At 37.0% G+C, this 21753-nt stretch overlaps 1 protein-coding gene across 3 annotated transcripts in view; it reads left to right on the top strand.

Moving 5' to 3' along the window:
• Window positions 1-21753, top strand: part of LOC150074975 (ATP-binding cassette sub-family C member 1-like) — an 889139-nt gene that overhangs the window by 716389 nt on the left and 150997 nt on the right. For all 3 annotated transcript variants that reach the window (XM_090388347.1, XM_090388349.1, XM_090388348.1), the window contains one exon: window positions 16651-16777. In XM_090388347.1, coding sequence (XP_090244473.1) covers window positions 16651-16777 — 127 coding nt within the window. The remainder of the gene's footprint in view (window positions 1-16650; window positions 16778-21753) is intronic.

Genomic DNA, 21753 nt, shown 5'->3' on the forward strand with positions numbered 1-21753 from the left:
TTCACGGAACATGAGGAAAACTTCCAGGTATTGCCCTGGCCTCCAAATTCCTCAGACATCACTCCCATCGAGCATCTGTGGTTTGTGCTGGAACAGCAACTCCGATCTGCGACGTCTCAACCATGGACCTTACAGGAGTGAAAGGATCTGCTGGTTACGTGTTGGTACCAGAGACCACAAGACTCATTTAGAAATGTTGTAGTGTCCATGCCTCGCCGGGTACGAGCTGTTTTGGCTGCATGTGGAGGATCAACATCATATTAGGTAGGTGGTCATAATGTCTTGGCTCATCGGTGTAGTTTCATATTAAGAAAATTCAGTTGTTCACACATATCTGTTTAAAAGGCAAAGTTCCACAACCATTTGAGATCTCACAATTACGGAGGTTTTAATTTTTCATTCATAAATAGATCTATTTCGATCCTAAGTTCAAAAAAATCGCTTCAACACTTTACCATGCCTCAACCATTGTACTTCCGTGTAGCACAACAAATCACTGTATTTAGCCTGAATAGTTTCAAGAAAATCTTTGACTTGCCGATGATTCAGAGCAGTCAGAGCAGACTTGGTAATTTGGAATCTTCTAGTTTCGATCTTCTCTGGTTTAAAATATCTCTACCTCATTGTATAAAATTCATCTGTTGTCTTTACCTTTCCCCCAAATCCACTAATCACTTGGAGATCTTTGACTTCCTCCCTTTACAACTTGACTTTCTCCAGTCCAACTTTCCTAACAGTGAAGTAATTTTCCTTGGTGATTTTAATGTTCACAACTCTAGCTGGCTTCTGTTTTCTAGTCACACCGACCCAGCTGGGTGAGATGCTGAGGCTTTTGCAATTACTAATGACCTTGAACACTTTGGTTCATTTACCTACAAGAATACCGGACAATCCTAACCAGGCAGCCAACAAGCTTGATCTTTTTCTCACAAACAGCCCTTCTACTTCTACATACACGGTTGAAGTGAGTGGTCCTTTAGGCACCTCAGATCACAACTTGGTGATTGTCTCTTTTCCAATGGAGCTTTTATCTCATGGCCATTCCCGACCTTGTATTGTTTGGCCTTACAAGAATGCAAAATGGGATGACCTGCGAGACTTTTTCCTTGGTCAGATTACTGTTTCAAAACTTCTGATGTCAATGTTTCCTCATATTGTGTCAGTGAAATTATTCTTGCAGGAATGCAATCCTTTATTCCGCAGTCCACTTTAAAATCTCATACTTTATCTAAACCTAGGTTTTCCATTAAATGTGCTAAAGTTGTTCAAGAGAAGAACGTTGTATATCATAATTGGCTTGTTTCCAAATCTTCAGATTCATTTTCTGATTACACCAAAGCTCGCAACAATTGTAAAGCAGTTATTAATCAGTCCAAGCTAGATTTTGAACAGGCTAAGAACAGAAAACTTCCTTCTTGCCCTAATGGTAACTGAACATTCTGGTCTCTTGCCAAAGCTATTGAACGCAACTTTTGTCCATCTCTGCTCCCACCTCTGTCAAAACCAGATGGTTCTGTTGTCACTTCAGCCAAGGATAAAGCTGACCTGCTAACATCCCATTTTTCTTCCAGCTCCTGTATCAATGATCTTGGTAAAGACACCTCTTGAGAAACCTTTCCCTGCTCAACCCCCATTCCCAACACGCTCCATTTAATGCCTCCTGTGGGCTACCATCAGATAGCTTTTGACGAATCTTGATGCTAAGAAAGCTCCAAGTCCTGATGGTGCTTTTCAACTTGTTATCAAAACCTGTGCTCCTGAACTTACTCCTGTTCTTTGCCGCCTTTTTTCATTTTCTTAATCCAAAGGTGTTTTTCCTTCTGCTTGAAAATTTGCTTATATCCAGCCAGTTCCTAAAAAGGGTGACAAATCCTTCCCATCCAATTATCGTCCCATTGCAATTACTTCTACTCTTTCTAAAGTAATGGAAAAATCAATTAACCACCAACTCTTAAACTACCTAGAAAGCTTCTGTCTCATCAATGATCGCCAGTATGGATTCCATCAGTGTTGATCCACTGGTGATATTCTGGCTTATGTTACCCATTTATGGAAAAGTTCGGGGAAACACGAGGAGTTGCTCTTGACATCTCAAAGGCTTTCGGTCATGTTTCGCATAAAGGTCTCCTAAGCAAGCTTCCATGTTATGCGAACTGGTTTTTGTAATTGGTTATCCAGTTTGCTCTCAGATCACTCACTGAGAGTGATGGTAGATGGCTGTCTGTCTTCTAACTTTTCCACTAATGCTGGTGTCCCCCAAGGTTCAGTTCTTTCCCCACTCTTTTTCCTTTTGTATATTAATGACCTTCCATTGACTGAAAATTATATCCATAGTTTTGCCGATGATAGCACATTGCATTCCAGTTTCCATTTCGAGAAACCTTTCCCTGCTCAATCAACTTCAACTTCTCAAATATTCGCTACTAATTCGTTAAATGCCAATCTCCCAGTAATTCTCCAGTAAGGCAAAGGCAACTTAGTTGATTTCAGTCCTTCTAAAACTCAGTCTTGTCTTATATCTCACAAAAAGGATTCTTCTGGTCCTCTGCTTATCTTTGGTGACACTCCAGTTTCAAGGCAAAATGATATATCTCTTTTGGGGATTATCCTGACTTCTAATCTGTCTTGGCTTATGTACATTAAAAATATTGCTACCTCTTCATCTAAAAAACTTGGTTTTCTCTTTTGCTCTCGGTATTACTTTTCTTCCAAACAGTTGTTCACTCTGTACAAATCTGCCTTACCATGGAATATTGTTCCCACATCTTGGGCGGTGCCCTCAAAATCTCTTTCAGGCTTCTAGATTCCATTCAGAAGAGGGCAGTCAGGTTAATTAATGACTCCTCTCCGAGTCTCTCCACTCGCTGCCTCATAGATGTACTTTTTCTGCTGTATGCCTTTTCTACAGATACTTCCATAGGCACTATAGAAGCCAATTCTTCTGAATTGGCTTATATAATTACTGCTCTCTCTCTTTCAAAACAGTCCAATCACGTGCCGCCAACATCCATTTACTGCCCAACTTCAAACTCACAGAACCAACTTTTCATCTTCCTTCATATGTATTTCCTGAAAATTACAGTGTATAGAAGTTCAAGTCTAATGGCAACAAATATCTTCTTTCGTCTTCTCAACCTCCAACCCAAGCATGGTACTAAGTACTATAGGTACTAATACCTCTCGTGTTTGGAGTTTTCCTAGAAAAAAAAAAAAAAAAAAACTTTTGTATCTACTGCAGACTTCGACATTAAGCCTGATATACCTTCATCAGTATCATTGATAAATATACAAAACAGTGGATCCAACACAAATTTTGGCCCGGGATAGCCAATTTTGTGTTCTGGACATGCCAGGGTAGTTTTTTAAAAGATTTGGCCAATTTTGGCCCATACCCTTAAAAAGGTTTGCCACCTCTGATCTAGGATATACCTGAACTCTACTCCCATGGGTGTAGGGCTCTTGGATACAGGCCATATCTATGGCCATATGGCCATAGATAGTTCAGGAGCCATATGGCCTGTATCCCTTGGATACAGGCCATATTTTTCTTGGTCTGATCTACAACTGTACAGGCTCTCTGGACATTAAGCTGTAGGCGCTTTAAAGCTTGGTCAATATTTTGATCTGATCTGCAACTGCACAGGCCCTCTGGACATTAAGCTGTAGGCACTTTAAGGCTTGGTCAATATTGTGATTATGGAGAGTATCCATAATCAGTTTTCTGTTTTTGCTGGTTTACCTCCTTAATGTAGTAGGGCACTTTGGGACCCTAACTGAGTGATTAAAAGTCAGTCTTACAATTGGCACACTTGGCCTTCTGTATTTTTTTACATCCTTTGTACCTCTGACTTTGCAGTGCCCACAGTTGTTTCTTTTTGGGAACAGGAGTGTGAGGTATACCAAAACCTCAGGTACCTGTATCACTTAGGTACTGGGAAGTGCAGCCTGTACCTATGGCTTCCCCAACCAATATATATTCGGTCTTATTTGTTTATTAGCTGCCATACCCTGAAACTGGATAGTTCAACTTTCCAGTTTTAGGTACTGTCAGATTTTGCCTTAGTTGCATATTTCAGTATAAATTTTTTGCTTAGCTCATATTTAGTTCAATTGATTATAGAAGTTTTTATAATATTTTTCATTCAGAATTTCTTCTTCATTCTTAATTTCATTTAAGTCAAATTATATGATATTTGGTCCTCTGGTTTTATGTTTAACTGCTTTCAAACCCATGTTTGCTTCATTGCTATTCCTTACCTTGTCAGCATCTTCTTTGGCTTCAGTTTCAATAACTAGTCCCATGTTTCTTGTTTTCCCTGTTTCCTTAATTTTGACTGTTTTAAATTCAGTCTGTAGTTTTTTAGTGCCAGCTTGCTTGATGGCATGACTAGAGTTCAGGTTACTGCCATCTGTGTCCCTTATTTTTATAATATTATCCTCTTTATATTGCCTTTTAGTCACCTTTAATGGTTTATTGGTCTTGTGTCCCTGTTGTGATACCTTTACGGTTTTGAACATATGTCCTAGAGTGTTGGATCTATGTTTGACATTGCCTCCTTAGCCTTGAGCTTAGCTCTCAGGACATACATTCTGAATGTGGGTATCTGTTAATGTCCTTTCAAGGCAGGTCCAGTATTCAATGATCTGCTTTCTGACTACAACAGTGATTCTTCCTGTTTGGTCTGTTATGAGTTTTTCAAGTTGCAGTCTTATATTTATGATTTTATCCAGATGAGAACCAGCTTCCTGGAAAGTCTCTCCATTTTCCTTGGGAGTATTATCTTTATGTGTTTTAGTTCTGTGTTAGTTGACTGAGAAATTTCTGGTTTAGGGGACTCTTCTTAGATCTCTTGACTATTTTCTTATTCTTAGCTTTGCTTGAAGCAAGGGCAAGTCTGCTTGAATCAAAGGAAAGGGCTTTTATTTCATTTTCAACTTCTTTGGTTTAACAACAGGGTTTAAGTCCTTTGAGATGTTTCAAACTCATAATCTAAGGACAGCTTTGCACAATAAGGTGCATTGAATTTTCATCCTTTAAACTTATTGTAAAATAAAGTTTTACTAGGGCATCTACAACGTCTGGCTCTAAGGAGTCCAGAGGAAACTGAACTCCTTAAATCAGTGGTTCTCAAAGTGGGTGCTTCGACGTCAAATTTAGCATTGGCTTACATTGTGGCTGTCGCTACAAAAGGTCATTGATTTTCATGCAACTGTAAATTAGAAGTCGTCATGAAATAATTGCTGACCACATCGCAGTGTTTATGTACATACACCTACATATATAGAACAGCCGAGCTGTCTGTCGCATACACTGTACTGTATTTGAAAAAAAAAACAACTGCGAATGCTCATATGCTCTCTTAGCTCTTATTCCTAAAATTAATGAAATTTCAATATAATTTTGTATTGTTTTTTTTTTTTTTTTTTTTTTATTTTGAATTATTTTAGTTTCTGGATATAAATTAGAAAATGTACTTATTGTTCTAAAAACATTAAAATAAGTATGAAAAAACAATCAAAGATTATTTCTTTAATTTAGATTTTTTTATACAATTTATTATTCTTAGAGATATAGAAATTGTGCATAAAATGCAGTATGAGGCCAATTTTTAAATAAAAAAATTTTGTTTAAAAATCCTGTAACAAAAACCAAACATTTTTTTTCATGCATTTTTCAAAACAAAATTCCCCTTATTGCCTTTCCATATGCATCACTTTACAAAATATTCTGCCAGTCCCCATGCACCAGGTGATCGGGGTGCCGGGAGTTTTTCATAAATGAATTTAGGGTGTCTTACACGAAAGCTTGATTGAACCTCACAATTTAATGTCTTCCATTAAATTGTTTAAGCCAGTGGTTCTCAAACGTTTTAATGTGAAGACATTAAAAAAATAATTACTTGACAATACTATGTCTAGCATTGATGAATCAATTATTTTTTTATTATTATTATCATTAGCCATATGGTGCAAGGAAGCCTGAGGCTTTTGCTGCACCAGTCAAAAAAAAAAAAATTCTGAGTTACCCTGAGAAAGAGAGAGAGAGAGGGAGAGAGAAATAGAAAGGAATCACCAAGAAAGAGAAGAATGATGATGATGTCCAGCTCACAACCCTAGGTATACCAAGCCCATACTCACCAGATGTGAGCTCATGCATATACTTCATCGATTTTTTTACCTTTACACAAGTTGCAACAAGTTTTAGTGGTATAAGGATTAAAACAGTAGTCTGTTAAATGTCAGTGAAATTTGGACACGTGACGTAAATCCTCTAATAAAACAATGGATTCCCACACCATAACAGTAGTATTTGTCATCAATGGCACCATTGCTATCACCTAGGGAAAAAAAATTCCCAGATTTGGCTCGGAACATTATGAAGATGGCAGTATTAACCTAATTAATAAAACCTTATCTTCCTGCATTTAACAAACACTGTATAGGAGCAATATGTATCCTTAATAGGAGAAATAAATACAGGAATCCGCTTAGTAATGCTTACCTGATAGTCTTCGATACATACCTTAGTTGAGGTGTCCACCATCAACATCATGTGCTAGTTCCAAACAAAGAAGGCTCCTGCCGTTGTTTACAAACTAGCAGACTCATACAGAAGAGACATTGTGTATTGTTTTTATTGTCAAGTGCCACTGGGGGCTTACCCCCAAGTGCCACTTGACACTGGGGAGTAAAAAACTTGAACAAATTGCATATTCATTACAACGCTACAAACTCAGTAATTGCCAGAGATAGTGTAATGTTGGGGAGGCATCTGGGTGTAGTACAGGTAGAAATTTCTCTGGCAGGGTCAAACCCTAGACTGAACCTGAGCTAATACAGAGACAAACAAACAGGATATGGGGGGGGGGATATACTTTTAGTTAAGAAGCAAAAATCTAAGGCAGTGTATCCAGTTGACATGGATGGCCAGTGCTATGTGGAATCGGTTTTGTGTGATATAAGCACAAAGAAAGCAAAAATAAGAGTATAAGTGCATTATAGACCAAATGACTCTGATGAGTACAATGAACAACTATACAAGAAATAAAGTGGTCCAGTAAATCATAATGTTTTGTAATGAACGATTTTAACTTTAGATATTGACTGGGACTTGTGGGCGCCTCCATAGGTGGCCAGGAGCAGCAGTGCGTATTACACGCTTCTTGATTAGACTGGGGTTCGAGCCATGACCACCAAATACAGAGGACGTGGAAAGGTCAGGGAATGACCACCGCATATCCCCAGAGTAATATGGCCTTAGTTGCTAATGCTCCTAAAAACCAAATAACAACAACACTCACACAGTGGCACAAAGCTTTGGATGTCTTGGATGACTGTTTTATACAGCAGCATGTTAGAGAGGCAACGAGAGAGAGTAATACTCTTGATCTGATTATTTGCAGTGATTATTCATGCATTAAGAATTTCAGATAAAGGAACCACTAGGTGGCATTGATCACAGTGTATTGATGTGAGATTTACTTAAAGATGTCACTACCATCAAGGGTAAAGAGAAGGGTGTTTGCTTTTGTAAAGGGAATTACAGTGGCTTCAGATAGGTTTTAAATTCTATGCAGTAGGACCAAATGATGGTTTCCATCAGCAAATTCTAAATGGGAACCATTCAAGAATTAATCATAGATTCTACTAGGTTTTCATACCTACTAAGAAATACCATTAAAGATATAGACCTAAATGGATGTCAAATGAACAAATTGAAAATCATTGCAGAGAAGAAAAATACATGGAATGCATATAAATTATTAGGTGATATAGAAGCCTATGGTAGCTATAAACTAATCAGCAATCAAGTCACGAAACATGTTAGGCAAGCTAACAGGTTGTGAGAAATCCTTGGCATAAGATGCAAAAAGAAGTAGCAAAGACCTCTTTTCTTATGGAAACGCTAGAAGGAATAAAATAAATCACATAGGTCCACTTGATATCAATGGATGTGTTTCCCTGGTTGTCTACCAAATCATGTTCCAACAACTCGTTTACCTTGCAGAGAGAAAGATTTTCATTATCATGTGTTTTTGCAGTTTTTTAGAAAAATTGCTGACAAAAGAATCAAACAATGAATCAACTTCAAATTCTTAACAGAACTAAAGAAAACACCAATTGAAAGTTGATATGTTGCATCAGGTTTATGGGGAAGGTACTGTGTCAAGGGCTCATGTATTTGAATGGCATAAAAGATTTTTAGGAGGAAGAGAGAGAATGTAGAAGACGATGAACAACCATACCATCCGATATTCTTGAATAATTGATGATTGGGGACCGCATAAGGACACTGATTAGAAGTCATCATCATTTAAGCATTACAGTAATTGCATCAGAACTCAATATAGGCAAAGAAACCGACAAATTTTAACTGAAAATTTAAACATGAGAAAAGATGGTGCCAAAAATTTTAAATGACTATCAAATAATGGGAAGACTCCAAGTTTGTGAAGAACTTTTGTAAAAAGTTGAAGATGATCCAGACTTTCTGCTTAGTGTAATTTCTTTCAGCACTCAAGAAAGTGTGAATTACTTGCAATGAAAGTTGGCTGTCCCAATGCAACATGGAAACTAAAAGACTGTCAATGCAGTGGAAGGCAAAACAATCTGCCAGGCCAAAAGAAAAAAGCAAGAATGTTAAAATCAAAAAGGAAAACCATGCTTCTTGTTTTCTTTGATATTAAAGGAATTATTAAGACTGAATAAGGCCCACCAGATCGGAATGTCAATCAAACACACTACATTGAAGTTACCGTAGGGCTGCATGAAAAAATTCGAAGAAGCCTGAATTGTGGAAGGATGGTTGAATGCTCCAGCGTGCAATGCACTCTCTGTTTACCAGTTTCTGGTCAAAAAGGTGTGTGAGAGAGAGAGAGAGAGAGCGAGCGAGCGAGCATGCATCCTACTCACCAGACCTATTCTTTGTGACTTTTTTTTTTCCCTCTTCCAAAACTGAAAAGTGCACTTAAGGGAATCCGTTTTCAGTTCATTTGAAGAAATTCAGGAAAAAAACAACCAAAGTGTTAAAAGGGCTTACAGAAGATGCCTTCCAGAAGTTTCTGCTTGGAAGAAACTTATGGAACAGTGTTTTTTTTTTTTTTTTTCCTCTCTCTCTCTCTCTCTCTCTCTCTCTGCTTGGGTTGGAGGTTGAGAAGACGAAAGAAGATTTTTGTTGACATTTGACATGAACTTCTGCAGATTGTAATTTTCTGGAAATACGTATGAAGGAACAACCTTCCTTCATACGTATTTCCAGAAAATGGCAGTTGAATGAGTAAATGAGGAGGATGAAAAGTTGGTTCTGTGGGTTTGAAGTTGGACAGTAAATGGATGTTGGCTGGTGGTGGCATGCGTTCGGACTGTTTTGAAAGAGAGAGCAGGAATTATTGAAGCCAATTCAGAAGAACAGTGCCCATGGAAGTATCTGTAGAATAGGCATGCAGCAGAAACAGTACATCTATGAGAAAGCGAGTGGAGAAACTCTGTTAGAGATGAATCATTAATTAACCTAACTGCCCTCTTCTGAATGGAATCAAGAAGCCTAAGAGAGGTTTTGGGGGCACCACCCTAGATGTGGGAACAATATTCCATGGCAGGGCAGATTTGCGATTTATACAGAGTGAGCAGCTGTTTGGAAGAAAAGTAACGCCGAGAGCGAAAGAGAAAACCAAGTTTTTTAGATGAAGAGGAAGCAATATTTGTAATGTGCTTGTGCCAAGAGAGATTAGAAGTCAGGGTAATCCCCAAAAGAGATATATCATTTTGCCTAGAAATCGGAGTGTCACTAGATAAGCATAGGAGCAGAAGAATCCTTTTTGCGAGATATAAGACAAGACTGAGTTTTAGAAGGGTTGAAATCAACTAAGTTGTCTTTGCCCCACTGGAGAATTACCTGAAGATCGGCATTTAAGGAATTGGTAGCAGATTTTCGAGAAGTTGAAGCTGATTGAGCAGGACAAGGTTTCACAAAATGGAAAGTGGAATGCAATGTGCTATCATTGGCAAAACTATGGATAGGATTTCCAGTCAATGGAAGAAGGTCATTAATATACAGGAGGAATAGAGTGCAGAAAAGAACTGAACCTTGGGGGACACCGGCATTAGTGGAAAAGTTAGAAGACAGAGAGCCATCCACCATCACCCTCAGTGAGCGATCAGAAAGAAAACTGGATAACCAATTACTAAAAACAGTTGGCAAACCATAAGATGTAAGTTTGTTTAGAAGACCTTTATGCCAAACACGATCAAAAGCCTTTGAGATGTCAAGAGCAACTACTTGTATTTCACCAAACCTTTCCATTCAATTAGTCCATAAATGGGTAACATAAGCAAGAATATCACCAGTGGATCGACACTGACGGAATCCATACTGGTGACCATTGATCAGACGGAAGGTTTCTAGGTAGTTTAAGAGTTGGCAGTTAATTGATTTCTCCATTACTTTAGAAAGAGTAGGAGTAATTGCAATGGGACGATAATTGGATGGGAGGGATTTGTCACCGTTTTTAGGAACTGGCTGGATATGAGCAAATTTCCAAGCAGAAGTAAAAACACCTTTGGAATAAGAAAGTGAAAAAAAGGCGGCAAAGAATAGGAGTAAGTTCAGGAGCACAGGTTTTGAGAACAAGTGGAGAAATACCATCGGGACCTGGAGCTTTCTTAGCATCAAGATTCATCAAAATCTTTCTGACATCCTTTTGATGGAAGACCACAGGAGGCATTGAATGGAGCATGTTGGGAATGGTGGGAAGTGTTTTACCAAGATCATTAATACATGAGCTGAAAAAAAAAATGGGATTCCAGCAGGTCAGCTTTATCCTTGGCTGAAGTGACAACAGAATCATCTGGTTTGGACAGAGGTGAGAGCAGAGATGGGCAAAAGTTGCGGCCAATAGCTTTGGCAAGAGACCAGAATGCTCAGCTACCATTAGGGCAAGAAGCAAGTTTTCTACTCTTAGCCTGTTCAAACACTAATTTGGACTGATTAATAACTGCTTTACAATTATTGCGAGCTTTGGTGTAGGCAGAAAATGAAACTGAAGAATTAGAAACAAGCCAATTACAATATGCAACATTCTTCTCTTGAACAGTCTTAGCACATTTATTGGAAAACCAAGGTTTAGATAAAGGATGAGATTTTAAAGTGGATTGTGGGATAAAGGATTCCATTCCTGCAAGAATAATTTCACTCACACGATCTGAGCAAACGTTGGCATCAGAAGTTTTGAAACAGTAATCCAACCAAGGAAAAGACGAAAAGAAGTCTCGCAGTTCATCCCATTTTGCATTCTTGTAATGCCAAACAACTCGAGGTTGGAAATAGCCATGAGATAAAGGTTCCATTGGAGAAGAGAAAATCACGAAGTTGTGATCTGAAGTGCCTAAAGGACCGTGTACTTCTCACTTCGACCGTGTACATAGAAGGGTTGTTTGTGAGAAAAAGATCAAGCGTATTAGCTGTATGATTAGGATTGTCCGGTATTCTTGTAGGTAAATGAACAATCTGTGCTAGGTCATTAGTAATTGCAAAAGCCTCAGCATCTCGACCTGCTGGGTCGGTGTGACTAGAAAACAGAAGCCAGCTGGAGTTGTGAACATTAATTTCACCAAGGAAGATTACCTCACTGTTCAGAAAGTTGGACTGGAGAAAGTCAAGTTGCAAAGAGAGGAAGTCAAAGAGCTCCAAGTGATTAGTGGAGTTGGGAGAACGGTAGAGACAACAGATGAATTTGACACAATGAGGTAGAGAGATTTTAAGCCAGAGAAGATCAAAGAGAGGAGATTCCAAATTGCCAAATCTCTGTCGGGGAATATCAGAATGGACATATGCACAAGTATCACCTTTGAGGCGAAAGGAATCATACAGCGAATAATTTGGGTATCTGAGATGAGAAGTAGTTGAATCAACCGATAACTGAGATTCTGTCAGAAAAAGTACATGGGGTTTGGCAGAGTGCAAGTGGAAATGGACATCGTTGAGATTAGAATTGAGACCAAGTATATTTGTGAAATGAATTAGGAAGTGCTTGGGAGGTTTAGATCTTTTCGCAGATAAGCTTGTTCTATTAGTTTGACAATTCGTGGTGTATTCAATAGTAAGAAAAAGTGGGTGGGACATGCTGTATGAAGTAATGAAATTTTTGGATATGGCGTACACGTGGTAAGAATATACCCAGATTCTTGACATAACGTGGCCTCGACAATGCTGCCCGCATACACACTACTCGGACTCCCTCCAGTCACTACATGGCAGAGTAGAGATAGCAAGATTATACAGTAGCTGATCCAGAAGCCTCCTAGAGAGTTACCAACAGGTTCGGTCCGGTGTACTAACTAGCGGCCGGCCTGCGAACACCGTTTTATAGCTGTACCCTCGAAATGTAAGGAATATTGGATCTCGCCACGACGTTCATCAATCATACTGCATGATGGATGGAAGAGATAGATAAGGGGGTGACCAGAACTTAGCTCTAGAGACTAAACATGGGTTCCACCACTTCAAGCCTCCAATAAGCAAAGCGGTGGTATTTCACCGGTTGATGAGAGTCATCTACCACCTAGTATTGGCTAGTAACATAGAGGGGTGGCGTTCCTCCATGTGGTGTGGGTGCCACACCTCGACCCCATCTTACGTTGGTTCAAACCTGGGTGGTCACCCACCATGTAGTTGTGCATGGTGGGTGACCCAGGATTACTAACAGTCCCACCATCGTGAAGGTGCAAGCAGAGGATTTGGCTGTCCACTTGACTTGAGTGTCACCCGAATATCAGAGAACCAATCAAAATCATTTTAGACTCCCAGGTAGCCAGTACATCTTGTCTGGCATATCTGAGAGAATGTCTGTGACAACCTCAAGGACCATCAAAATAATTGCCTTGTGCACAAACACAAGGCAATTATTTTGAAGAGGGATAACTTGTAAAGTTCAAATTATTTCATTATATTTATGTTATTTCCAACAGCAAATTCTAAATGGGAAACATTCAAACAATTAATCGTGGAAGCTACTAGGCTTTTCATACCAACTAAGTAATATTGTTTAAAGTCACATCCACTTAGGCCTAAGTGAATGTGAGATGAACTAATGAGACTTGTGGCAGAGAAGAAAAATTCATGGGATACATATAAATTAGCAGGTGACACAGAAGAATATGGTAGATATAAGCCAGTCTGTAATCAAGTCACAAAGGACGTTAGACAGGTAAAGGTAGATTACAAGAAATGTTTGGCAAAGCATACAAAGAAAAACAGCAAAGAGTTCTTTTCTTACGTAAACTCTAGAAGGAAGAGGATGAATCAGATTGGCCCACTTCATATTGTTGGTTTAACTGTTGACATTCCTGCTCAGGTAGCTAGTAAACTGAATGAGTATTTTTCATCTACATTTTCACATGAAGTTATTCAGTGAGAGGAAAGCCAGAGGTGAATTAAACTCTGATAGTGAGCTAGATAATTTTGTAATAACTGAGAACAAAGTGGAGGAGAAATTGTTGAAGATAAACATAAAGGCACCTCTGGTGTATGGGATTTTTCCAATTATATTAAAGGAGGCAGCAAAGGGAGTAAACAAACCCTTAGCCATAATTATGAGAGTTTCCTTGGACTCAGGGGAGGTACCCACGGACTGGAGATGTGCAAATGTGACCCCAATTCATAAAGGAGGACAAAGAGTGACACAGGTAATTACAGACCTATTAGTTTAACTTCTGTTCTGGGGAAATTAATGGTAGCACTGGTTAAAGAAGCACTGCAGAATCACTATAACTGAAGTCTGATTCTAGATCAGACTTCAGTTATAGCTCAGACACAGTATGGTTTTGTTAAGGGAAAGTCTTGCCTGATCAGTTTGATTGGACACTGTGATGTGGTCACAAAGGAACTGGATGCAGGGAATAACTTTGATATCATATATTTGGATTTTAGAAAGGCTTTTGATACTGTTGCACATGGAAGACTGCTGCACAAATTGGAGCAGTGTGGCATTGGAGGCAAATTGCTGCTATGGATAAAGGGATGGTTGAGTACGAGAAGACAGAGTGGCAATCAATGGACACTGCTCATCGTGGACTAATGTTATTAGTGGAATCCCTCAGGGTTCAGTATTGGGTCCATTGTTGTTTACTGTATTTATAAATGATATTGATGATGGTATATCAAGCTTAATGTCCAATTTTGCAGACGATACGAAGGTTGGCAGGGTTGTTAAGGACACTAATGACGGTATGCTGCTGCAACAGGATCTAGAAAATTTGAGCAGATGGGCTGAGAGGTGGCAAATGAAGTTTAACATTCCTAAATGTCAAGTACTACATATTTGAAGCAGCAACCCCAGAGTGACATATCAAGTCTGTGGTACTAAACTGACAGTGGTAGAGAACGAAAAGGACCTGGGGGTAATTGTAGAGGCAGATATGAAGTTTTCTGAACAGTGCAGACCTACTGCAAGAGTAGCTCATAGTGTCTTGTCAATGATATACAGGAATTTTTCTAGCAGGCATAAGCGGGGGGTGTACTGTATACAGGTCTGGAGGCCTCATTTTAAGAAGGATTTAGAGCTGTTGGAACGAGTACAGAGAAGCACAACAAGATTAGTGAATTGAACAAAGGGTTGCTCTTATGAAGAAAGGCTTCAATTTTGCCAATTACAGTGTCTGGAGACTAGGCACCTGCGAGGTGATCTGATTGAGGTGTATAAAGCCTTGAATGGTTTGAGTATTCTCAATGCTGATGCAATTCTTTTTCTTGCTCAGAATAATCATTTGAGAGGGTATAAATTCAAATTGAGGAAAGACAGATGTAGGATAGATGTGCGGAAGTTTGCCTTTAGCCAGCGGGGTGGTTGGTTGGTGGAACAGACTTCCTTCCTTTGTTGTGGAAGTTGATAGCCTAAATAAATTTAAGGCTGAGCTGAACAGGTACTTGGAACGAACGGAGGGGTGAATTGGGAGTGTATTTTTTTTTTTTTTTTTTGGCTGATGCTGCATAAGCTTGCTTTCTTGCATCATATGCCTATGCTAATATACCTTCATCAATATCATTGATAAATATACAAAACAACAATGGCCCAACACCTAAACCTGAGGGGCACTACTAATAACATTAGTCCACATAGAGCAGTACCCATTAGTTACCACTTTCTGTCTTCTCCCACTCAACCATCCTTTATCCATTGTAGCAGCTTGCCCTTAATGCTATACTGCTTCAATTTATACAGTAGTCTTCCAAGTGGAGATGGGGGAAATCACCGGTGCTGTCAGACAACTAACACAGTATTCTTCCATATGCAACGGTATCAAAAGCTTTCCTGAAATCCAACTTCACGATATCAAAATTATATTTTGCATCCAGTTCCTTTGTGACCACATCATAGTATCCACTCAAATTGGTTAGACAAGACTTCCCCTTGACAAATCCATGCTGTGTCTGAATTATTACTGCTATCTTGTCAGGCACCGCCGTAGCCAGGTGGGAAGGAGCAGCAGTGCATAGCACATGCTTCTTGATTAGACCGGTGTTCAAGCCCGTCACCACCAAATACGGAGGATGCGGAAAGGTCAGGGAATGACCACCACATATCCCGGAGCAATATGGCCTTAGTTGCTAATGCTTCTAAAAAAAACCAAATAACGAATAAATAATAACTGCTATCTTGTCTGGATGATCCTGCAATGCTTCTTTAACCAGTGACTCACTCTTTGATCCCCCTTTGTGAATTGGAGATACATTTGCACATCTCCAGTCCGTGGGGACTTCCCCCGTGTCCAAGGATGCTATGATGTATTATGATGCACCCACATTTTTATTGTAAAAAGTTTCAAAATGATCAGTGGGGAGAAAGGGAGTTTATCAAAAAAAAAAGTTAAAAAAGCTGGGTATATAAGACTATTTAAAAAAAGACAATAAATAGAAATGTGTGGAGGGATGTAGTTGCATCTATCACTTTTCTGTTGCCTTATTCATTTAAGTCAGTTTAAAACATTTAAGTTTCTGGTTGTTGTACTTCATCAGCTTCTGTTGATGAAGTACAAAAACCAAAAGCAAAATAAAAAATCAATTTTTTCATTAGTGTATTTTATTTTTATTCATGGTTCAAAATCAATGTGCATAATTACAAGAGAACTGCTCTTTAGAGGACAGAATAGGTATTTAATGGAATGAACTTGTTGGCCGTTTGAAGGTCAATCTCCTTTCTCTTACTTGCCTAGACATCCTGATCACTCAGAGGAGATGTGTGTGATCAAGGGACCAGTAATAGGTTCGAGAATGTGACCTTTATAAAGGTAATTATCACGATGTAACAGTAGTTTAAATTGTAATTATCGCTTCATAATTCTTGCAAGCCACTATTTAACAGATTTTATGATCTACATATTATAATCTAATTTTGACAACTCTGACATTAAACTTTTTTTGTAACTTGCATTCTTTTATTAAGCAATCCAATAACTAGAAGAATTATTCACATGCTGAATATTACTGTTACAATGTGTTATTCTCAATAGTTTCTGTTATTGACCAGGTTCTCCACATTTAAAAAATTTAAGATGAGTGCTACATGTCACTTATTTCATCTTATGAATTCATTCATTTTTCATTTTGCAATCCTTAATTTTTGTTGAAACTTATGACAATCTCTTTTATTTTAGGTGGCTTGCCATTCGTTTGGAATTTTGTGGAAATTGTATTGTTTTATTTGCTGCTTTATTTGCTGTGCTTGGAAGAGATCATTTAAGTCCAGGAAGTGTGGGACTTTCTGTCAGTTATGCTTTATCTGTAAGTAAACCAAATCTTATTTTATTTGTACAGTTGAAAGGGAAGAAAAAACGAAATTCTTTATTCTGCTTTGATGAATTTGAAGGTACTTGAAAACTGAAGAATATAACCCCTTATAATTCTTTGAATTATATTGTATTGCACTGTATATTATTTATTTTTTCCTTTCTGAAGTTTGCCTTTGTTCATATATCTTAACCTACATTGGTTGCAAAGGGTGTTTCATCACCTTTCCCTTCCCTTCCCTTTCAGATTTCGACACTTGGTATTGTAAAATACAGGAAAGAGGAATGTTAAGAATTAGCAATATTGTTTTTTTCTGTTGAGTATTTATTTTTATACTAATTCTTGTTTGCATTTAATTAAGTTATAGAAGGAATAGAATTAAATCTTCTTTTAATAGGTTTAATTTGTGAGTTACTGAACATATTTTGAATTTGATATTTTAAATAGTGTTATGATTTATTATTTTTGTTCTTAATTCCTAGATCTCTTATGGGTGTCTAGTCTCCTGATTTTAAAGGAAAGTTTTAACCATAAATATAAACACTAGATTACAATCTAAAGTGTTTTGGATATCAAAGTACTATATATTTAAATATATAATTATCTTATTATTACGCTTATAGTTGTAAAAGATAATTTCACTGGCTTGGGAGCCAAGCAATATGATCATAATTCTTCAGTAAGTGGGGATGATCGTTAAAGGCTTAAGAATTAAACAACAAATCCTAAATGACTCAAGAGCATTTATATATCTTATTTTTCTATTAAATAAAATTTATATGTGCAAGAGAAATATAATTTTTCAATTGCATATATTTAAAAATCACAATTTAAATTACACGTACACATTTGATATGCTCATTGAACAAAGGTAGCATATTATGAAAATATTTTAATTAGCAAACTTTTAAATAGTAAATATTGATAAACAGGAAAATAAGAAACGGAAAAGAAAAGGAAAGATTTTCATCTCTCCACTATCAAAGTTAATTAATCTACTCCTCATAAGTCAAATTTGTTGGAATTTTTCTAAAAAGGTGTGGCTGCTCACATGGTACAGTTGATCATATTTATATGAACAACTGTGGATACAACCGTGTGCCCATCACCACCAAATACGGAGGATGTGGAAAGGTCAGGGAATGACCACCGCATATTCCCAGAGCAATATGGCCTTAGTTGCTAACGCTCCTAACAAACAAAATAACTAATACAATTGTGTGTATTAACTATGGATCAAAATAATTAGACATTTAGTTACTATTTGTGGGTCTCCCACTCTACTAATGCAAAATATTCTTAGGTATGAACTGTTCCAGGCCATATAATTCTCGTAGAATGACACTTAAAAAGTTAATTTTGAAATGAACTACTGCTTTACCAGATGGCTAATATAAAGTTATTTTATTAATTATGTTACTTTTATTTATTTCTTAAACTTATTACAAAGGCTATATTTCAGAATCCTTGCTAGATCCCATCAGACCATACAGAGCTAAAATAAAAGGAGTAGAGGGCAAATTTAAATTTGCATCGTTAACAATTTTACTTCTCAAAATAATAGTCACAAATGAAATAAAATGATTAACTAAATTTATATATAAAAATGTGTCAAGGTTTGAGACTAAATAGTAACATTTCAACATGGCCAGTGGAAGATGGCCAGGCATTAAAGCCTCAAACCCAAAGAGTATATTCCACCTGTGAAAGCTCGAGTCGAAAGAAATTTTACTATATGGCTAACGAAACTTTGCTCCCAAAACTGCTTGACCATTATCAACTGTTAGCACACATCAATAATCATCTGTTGAATCTGTGGTGGAGATGACATTGTTGTATTAGTGGTGTTCTCAGTTGGCCCTGCTTTCCACTTGCACCATTAATGAATGTGCTGAGTTCAGATTTTTGTGGTGAGAAGGGTTCAGAACTTTCTGATTTACAGAAGAATGTTAACACAATATGGAGAAAAGTGTATTAGTCAAAGAAAGGCATACAAATGAATGGAAAGGTAGAAAAGTCACAGAACAACTTTGGTAACAAAAGTGTTCAGGCCAAAATGACAATTTCAACATTTGTAATTAGTACTGATCAAGTTAATGCTCTCATTCAAGATATATTCAAGTGCTCAATTTCATGAGTGCACTGGCGCACACACTTTTGAGTGTACCCTATTTCAAACCTCACATGACTGCTAAATATGGTAAACAGCCTTATTCATTCTTGAATTTGATTTGATTGTAAAACTCCTATGACCTGGTGTTCATGGCTGAGTATAAACAAAATATTCACATTTCTTTAAAAACAGGCTTATTACTGTTTCTGCTGTTGCCAGAGGTTAAGAATTAGCTACAGGATCTGCTTATAACACCCTTATATTTGTGCTTAACAAGTTCCTAAACTTCTCAATTGGATTAGTGGAAGATATGCACAGATATGTTTGGAGATATACATGCAGTGGTATCATGATATAGACAGATTCCTATGGCAAATTGTTATGAGACAAAACATGGGTGTGTTTCAGACAAACACATACCTGAAAGCAGCAAAGCATTGAAAGAAAACAAATATCTCCAATAGCCAAAAAAAACTGCTGTCTTTTGGCAAAGTCACAATGCTATTTTGGATTTGAATGGACCTAAATCTTAATCTTGCAAGGTGTTGCCACGTTGGAAGATCAACTTAAACCTGCTATTCACAGTAAACACAGAGGTTTGCTGACAAAATGTGTTTGCTGCAATATGATCATTAAAAAATACTTACGTGGGCATCAATTTTCAAATGACAAAGAAGTCACAGGAGCAGTGCACAAATGGATTCATGAAGAATGAACAATTTGTTTCTTGGATAGCACTAAAACTAAAAAGCTTTCAGACTGACATGGAATGACTTTGGAGAAGCAAGGGGGCTACATAGGAAAGTAATACTAAAAGAATTTTTCCATATTTTTCATTTTTTTTTTTTTAATAAGAACTAACTTGCTTTTATTCTTTGATTTATCCTCATACTTCTCCCTCAGCTAACTACTGTTCTCTGAGCCCTGTGATCAGAGTGGACTTAGTTTTGGAAGAGGGGGGTATAATGAGATAAGACACAAAAATATATTTTCACAAATACTTTTAATATAATATAAATGGAATTAGTTTGTAACTTGATATTATCCTCCCCTCCATGGATTGGCCCATGTATATTCTATATACTGATAGTACATTTTATTTAAAATTTGAATCAAGAAACATGATTGCTTTGTCAGCCTATGAATTTGCATGTTTATTTTAGTTTATTTTATTTTTTATTTACATTATGTACTAAAAGTCATCACTTTTTTTTTTTATTATTTCTTCATGCATTATAATAAAATTACACATTAAATTATGAATATATCATAAAAATACATGGCTGTGAGACTGAAGAGCACAAGCAATAAATAGTACTATATATATATATATATTTATTTTTTATTTATTTTTTTTTTTTTTAAGTTTAAACATTTTATTTTAGATTCAAATTAAGAAACATGATTTTAGACACTCAAGTTTAGACACTTCAGCTTGTCATTCTACCATCTATACTTCTTATGAGGAAATTCTTTCACCTGGAGTTGAAGTTACAATTATGCAACATCTACTTTGGACTAATTCAAAAAAGCCTGAGATAAATGTTTTGTTTTCACCAGCTTGGTAGATTTTCATAACTGCCGTGAGAAGCTGGGCTGATTTAATTAAAGTTCTACAAGATATATTAACAATGTATGTCATAGTTAAATCAAATTCCTGTGAAATCAAGATGATTTTTTTCTTAGATTTTGAAGCTTTGGATAGTGTACATCACTGCAGACTCCAAATTGGATCTGGTCATTTTGTTATGTAATTGGACCACTAGTATATTTCTGTCAGTATACAAAGATGATTTTAATCATCTTTGTACCAATACAACAAAATAACAAGATAACAAAATAAACCGCAATTTTTTTGCCTTACCACAAATATGCATCCATGCAATTGCAGTTAGAAATGATTGCTATAAAAGGAAAGGTATGTGAAAATAGTAACTAATGATATCAGCACACTGATTGAACCATGGACTATGGCATTATGGCTGGGATTTTGCTTAGGATTAATCACTGTCTAGAGTATAAAAATTGTATAAATGTTTTGTTTATTTGAAGTTATTTTATCTAGTTTAATATTTTGCAAAAGAAGAAAAGGTAAAATTTTTTGAAGATTATGCATGGTGAATTTTTAATTCTTTAGTTTGTGAAAAACAAAACATCATCCTTAGTTCTTACCTACTGATAAAATATTGGGTAAAAAGTGTCTTCCTATAAATGTTTACCCCACGGGGTTGTTATAATGGATCCACAACCTGGGACATCAAGACTGAAAAGGAACAGAGATGCACAGTATGTCAAAGCTGATAACATTAAACCATCTCTTTATAATATTTCATCTCATACTGAAATAGAATTCTATTCAAGTGATGCAGATTCTGAAGCTCATACAAATGCATCTGTTGATGTTAGAATGCAAACAATAGATGCCAGCATTATTTGGAGTGATGATTCTTCACAAATGAAATCCATTTACTAAAAAGAACACTGCCTGCTTCTGCCAGTGCCCCACAGGAGAATCCCAAGACACACATAAAGGGCTATTTCAAATATAAGCAATAGCAAAAGTGCTAAGTGGCCGTGGCTCTGTTCAATGAATTAGTCATTAGATTACAGGCAATCCCCATATAACATGGTACTTCTACAACACGGTTTTGCTCTAACACAATTGATAAATCGTGTTAGAGCAAAATTGCACATTAGATAAATTGCAGTAATCACCGCACAACATAATACTTATATAACACAGTTTTGCTCGAGCACGGTTAGAGAATTGTGGAAAATCTCGCATAACACTGTATTTTTGAGCTTTTGTGCTGGGAAAATCCTGCTATTATGTTAGATATAATTTTTCAACATTTCT

The sequence above is a fragment of the Mastigoproctus giganteus genome, chromosome 14 (assembly GCF_048544385.1).
Source record: "Mastigoproctus giganteus isolate SK-2022 chromosome 14, ASM4854438v1, whole genome shotgun sequence".
NCBI lineage: Eukaryota > Metazoa > Arthropoda > Arachnida > Uropygi > Thelyphonidae > Mastigoproctus > Mastigoproctus giganteus.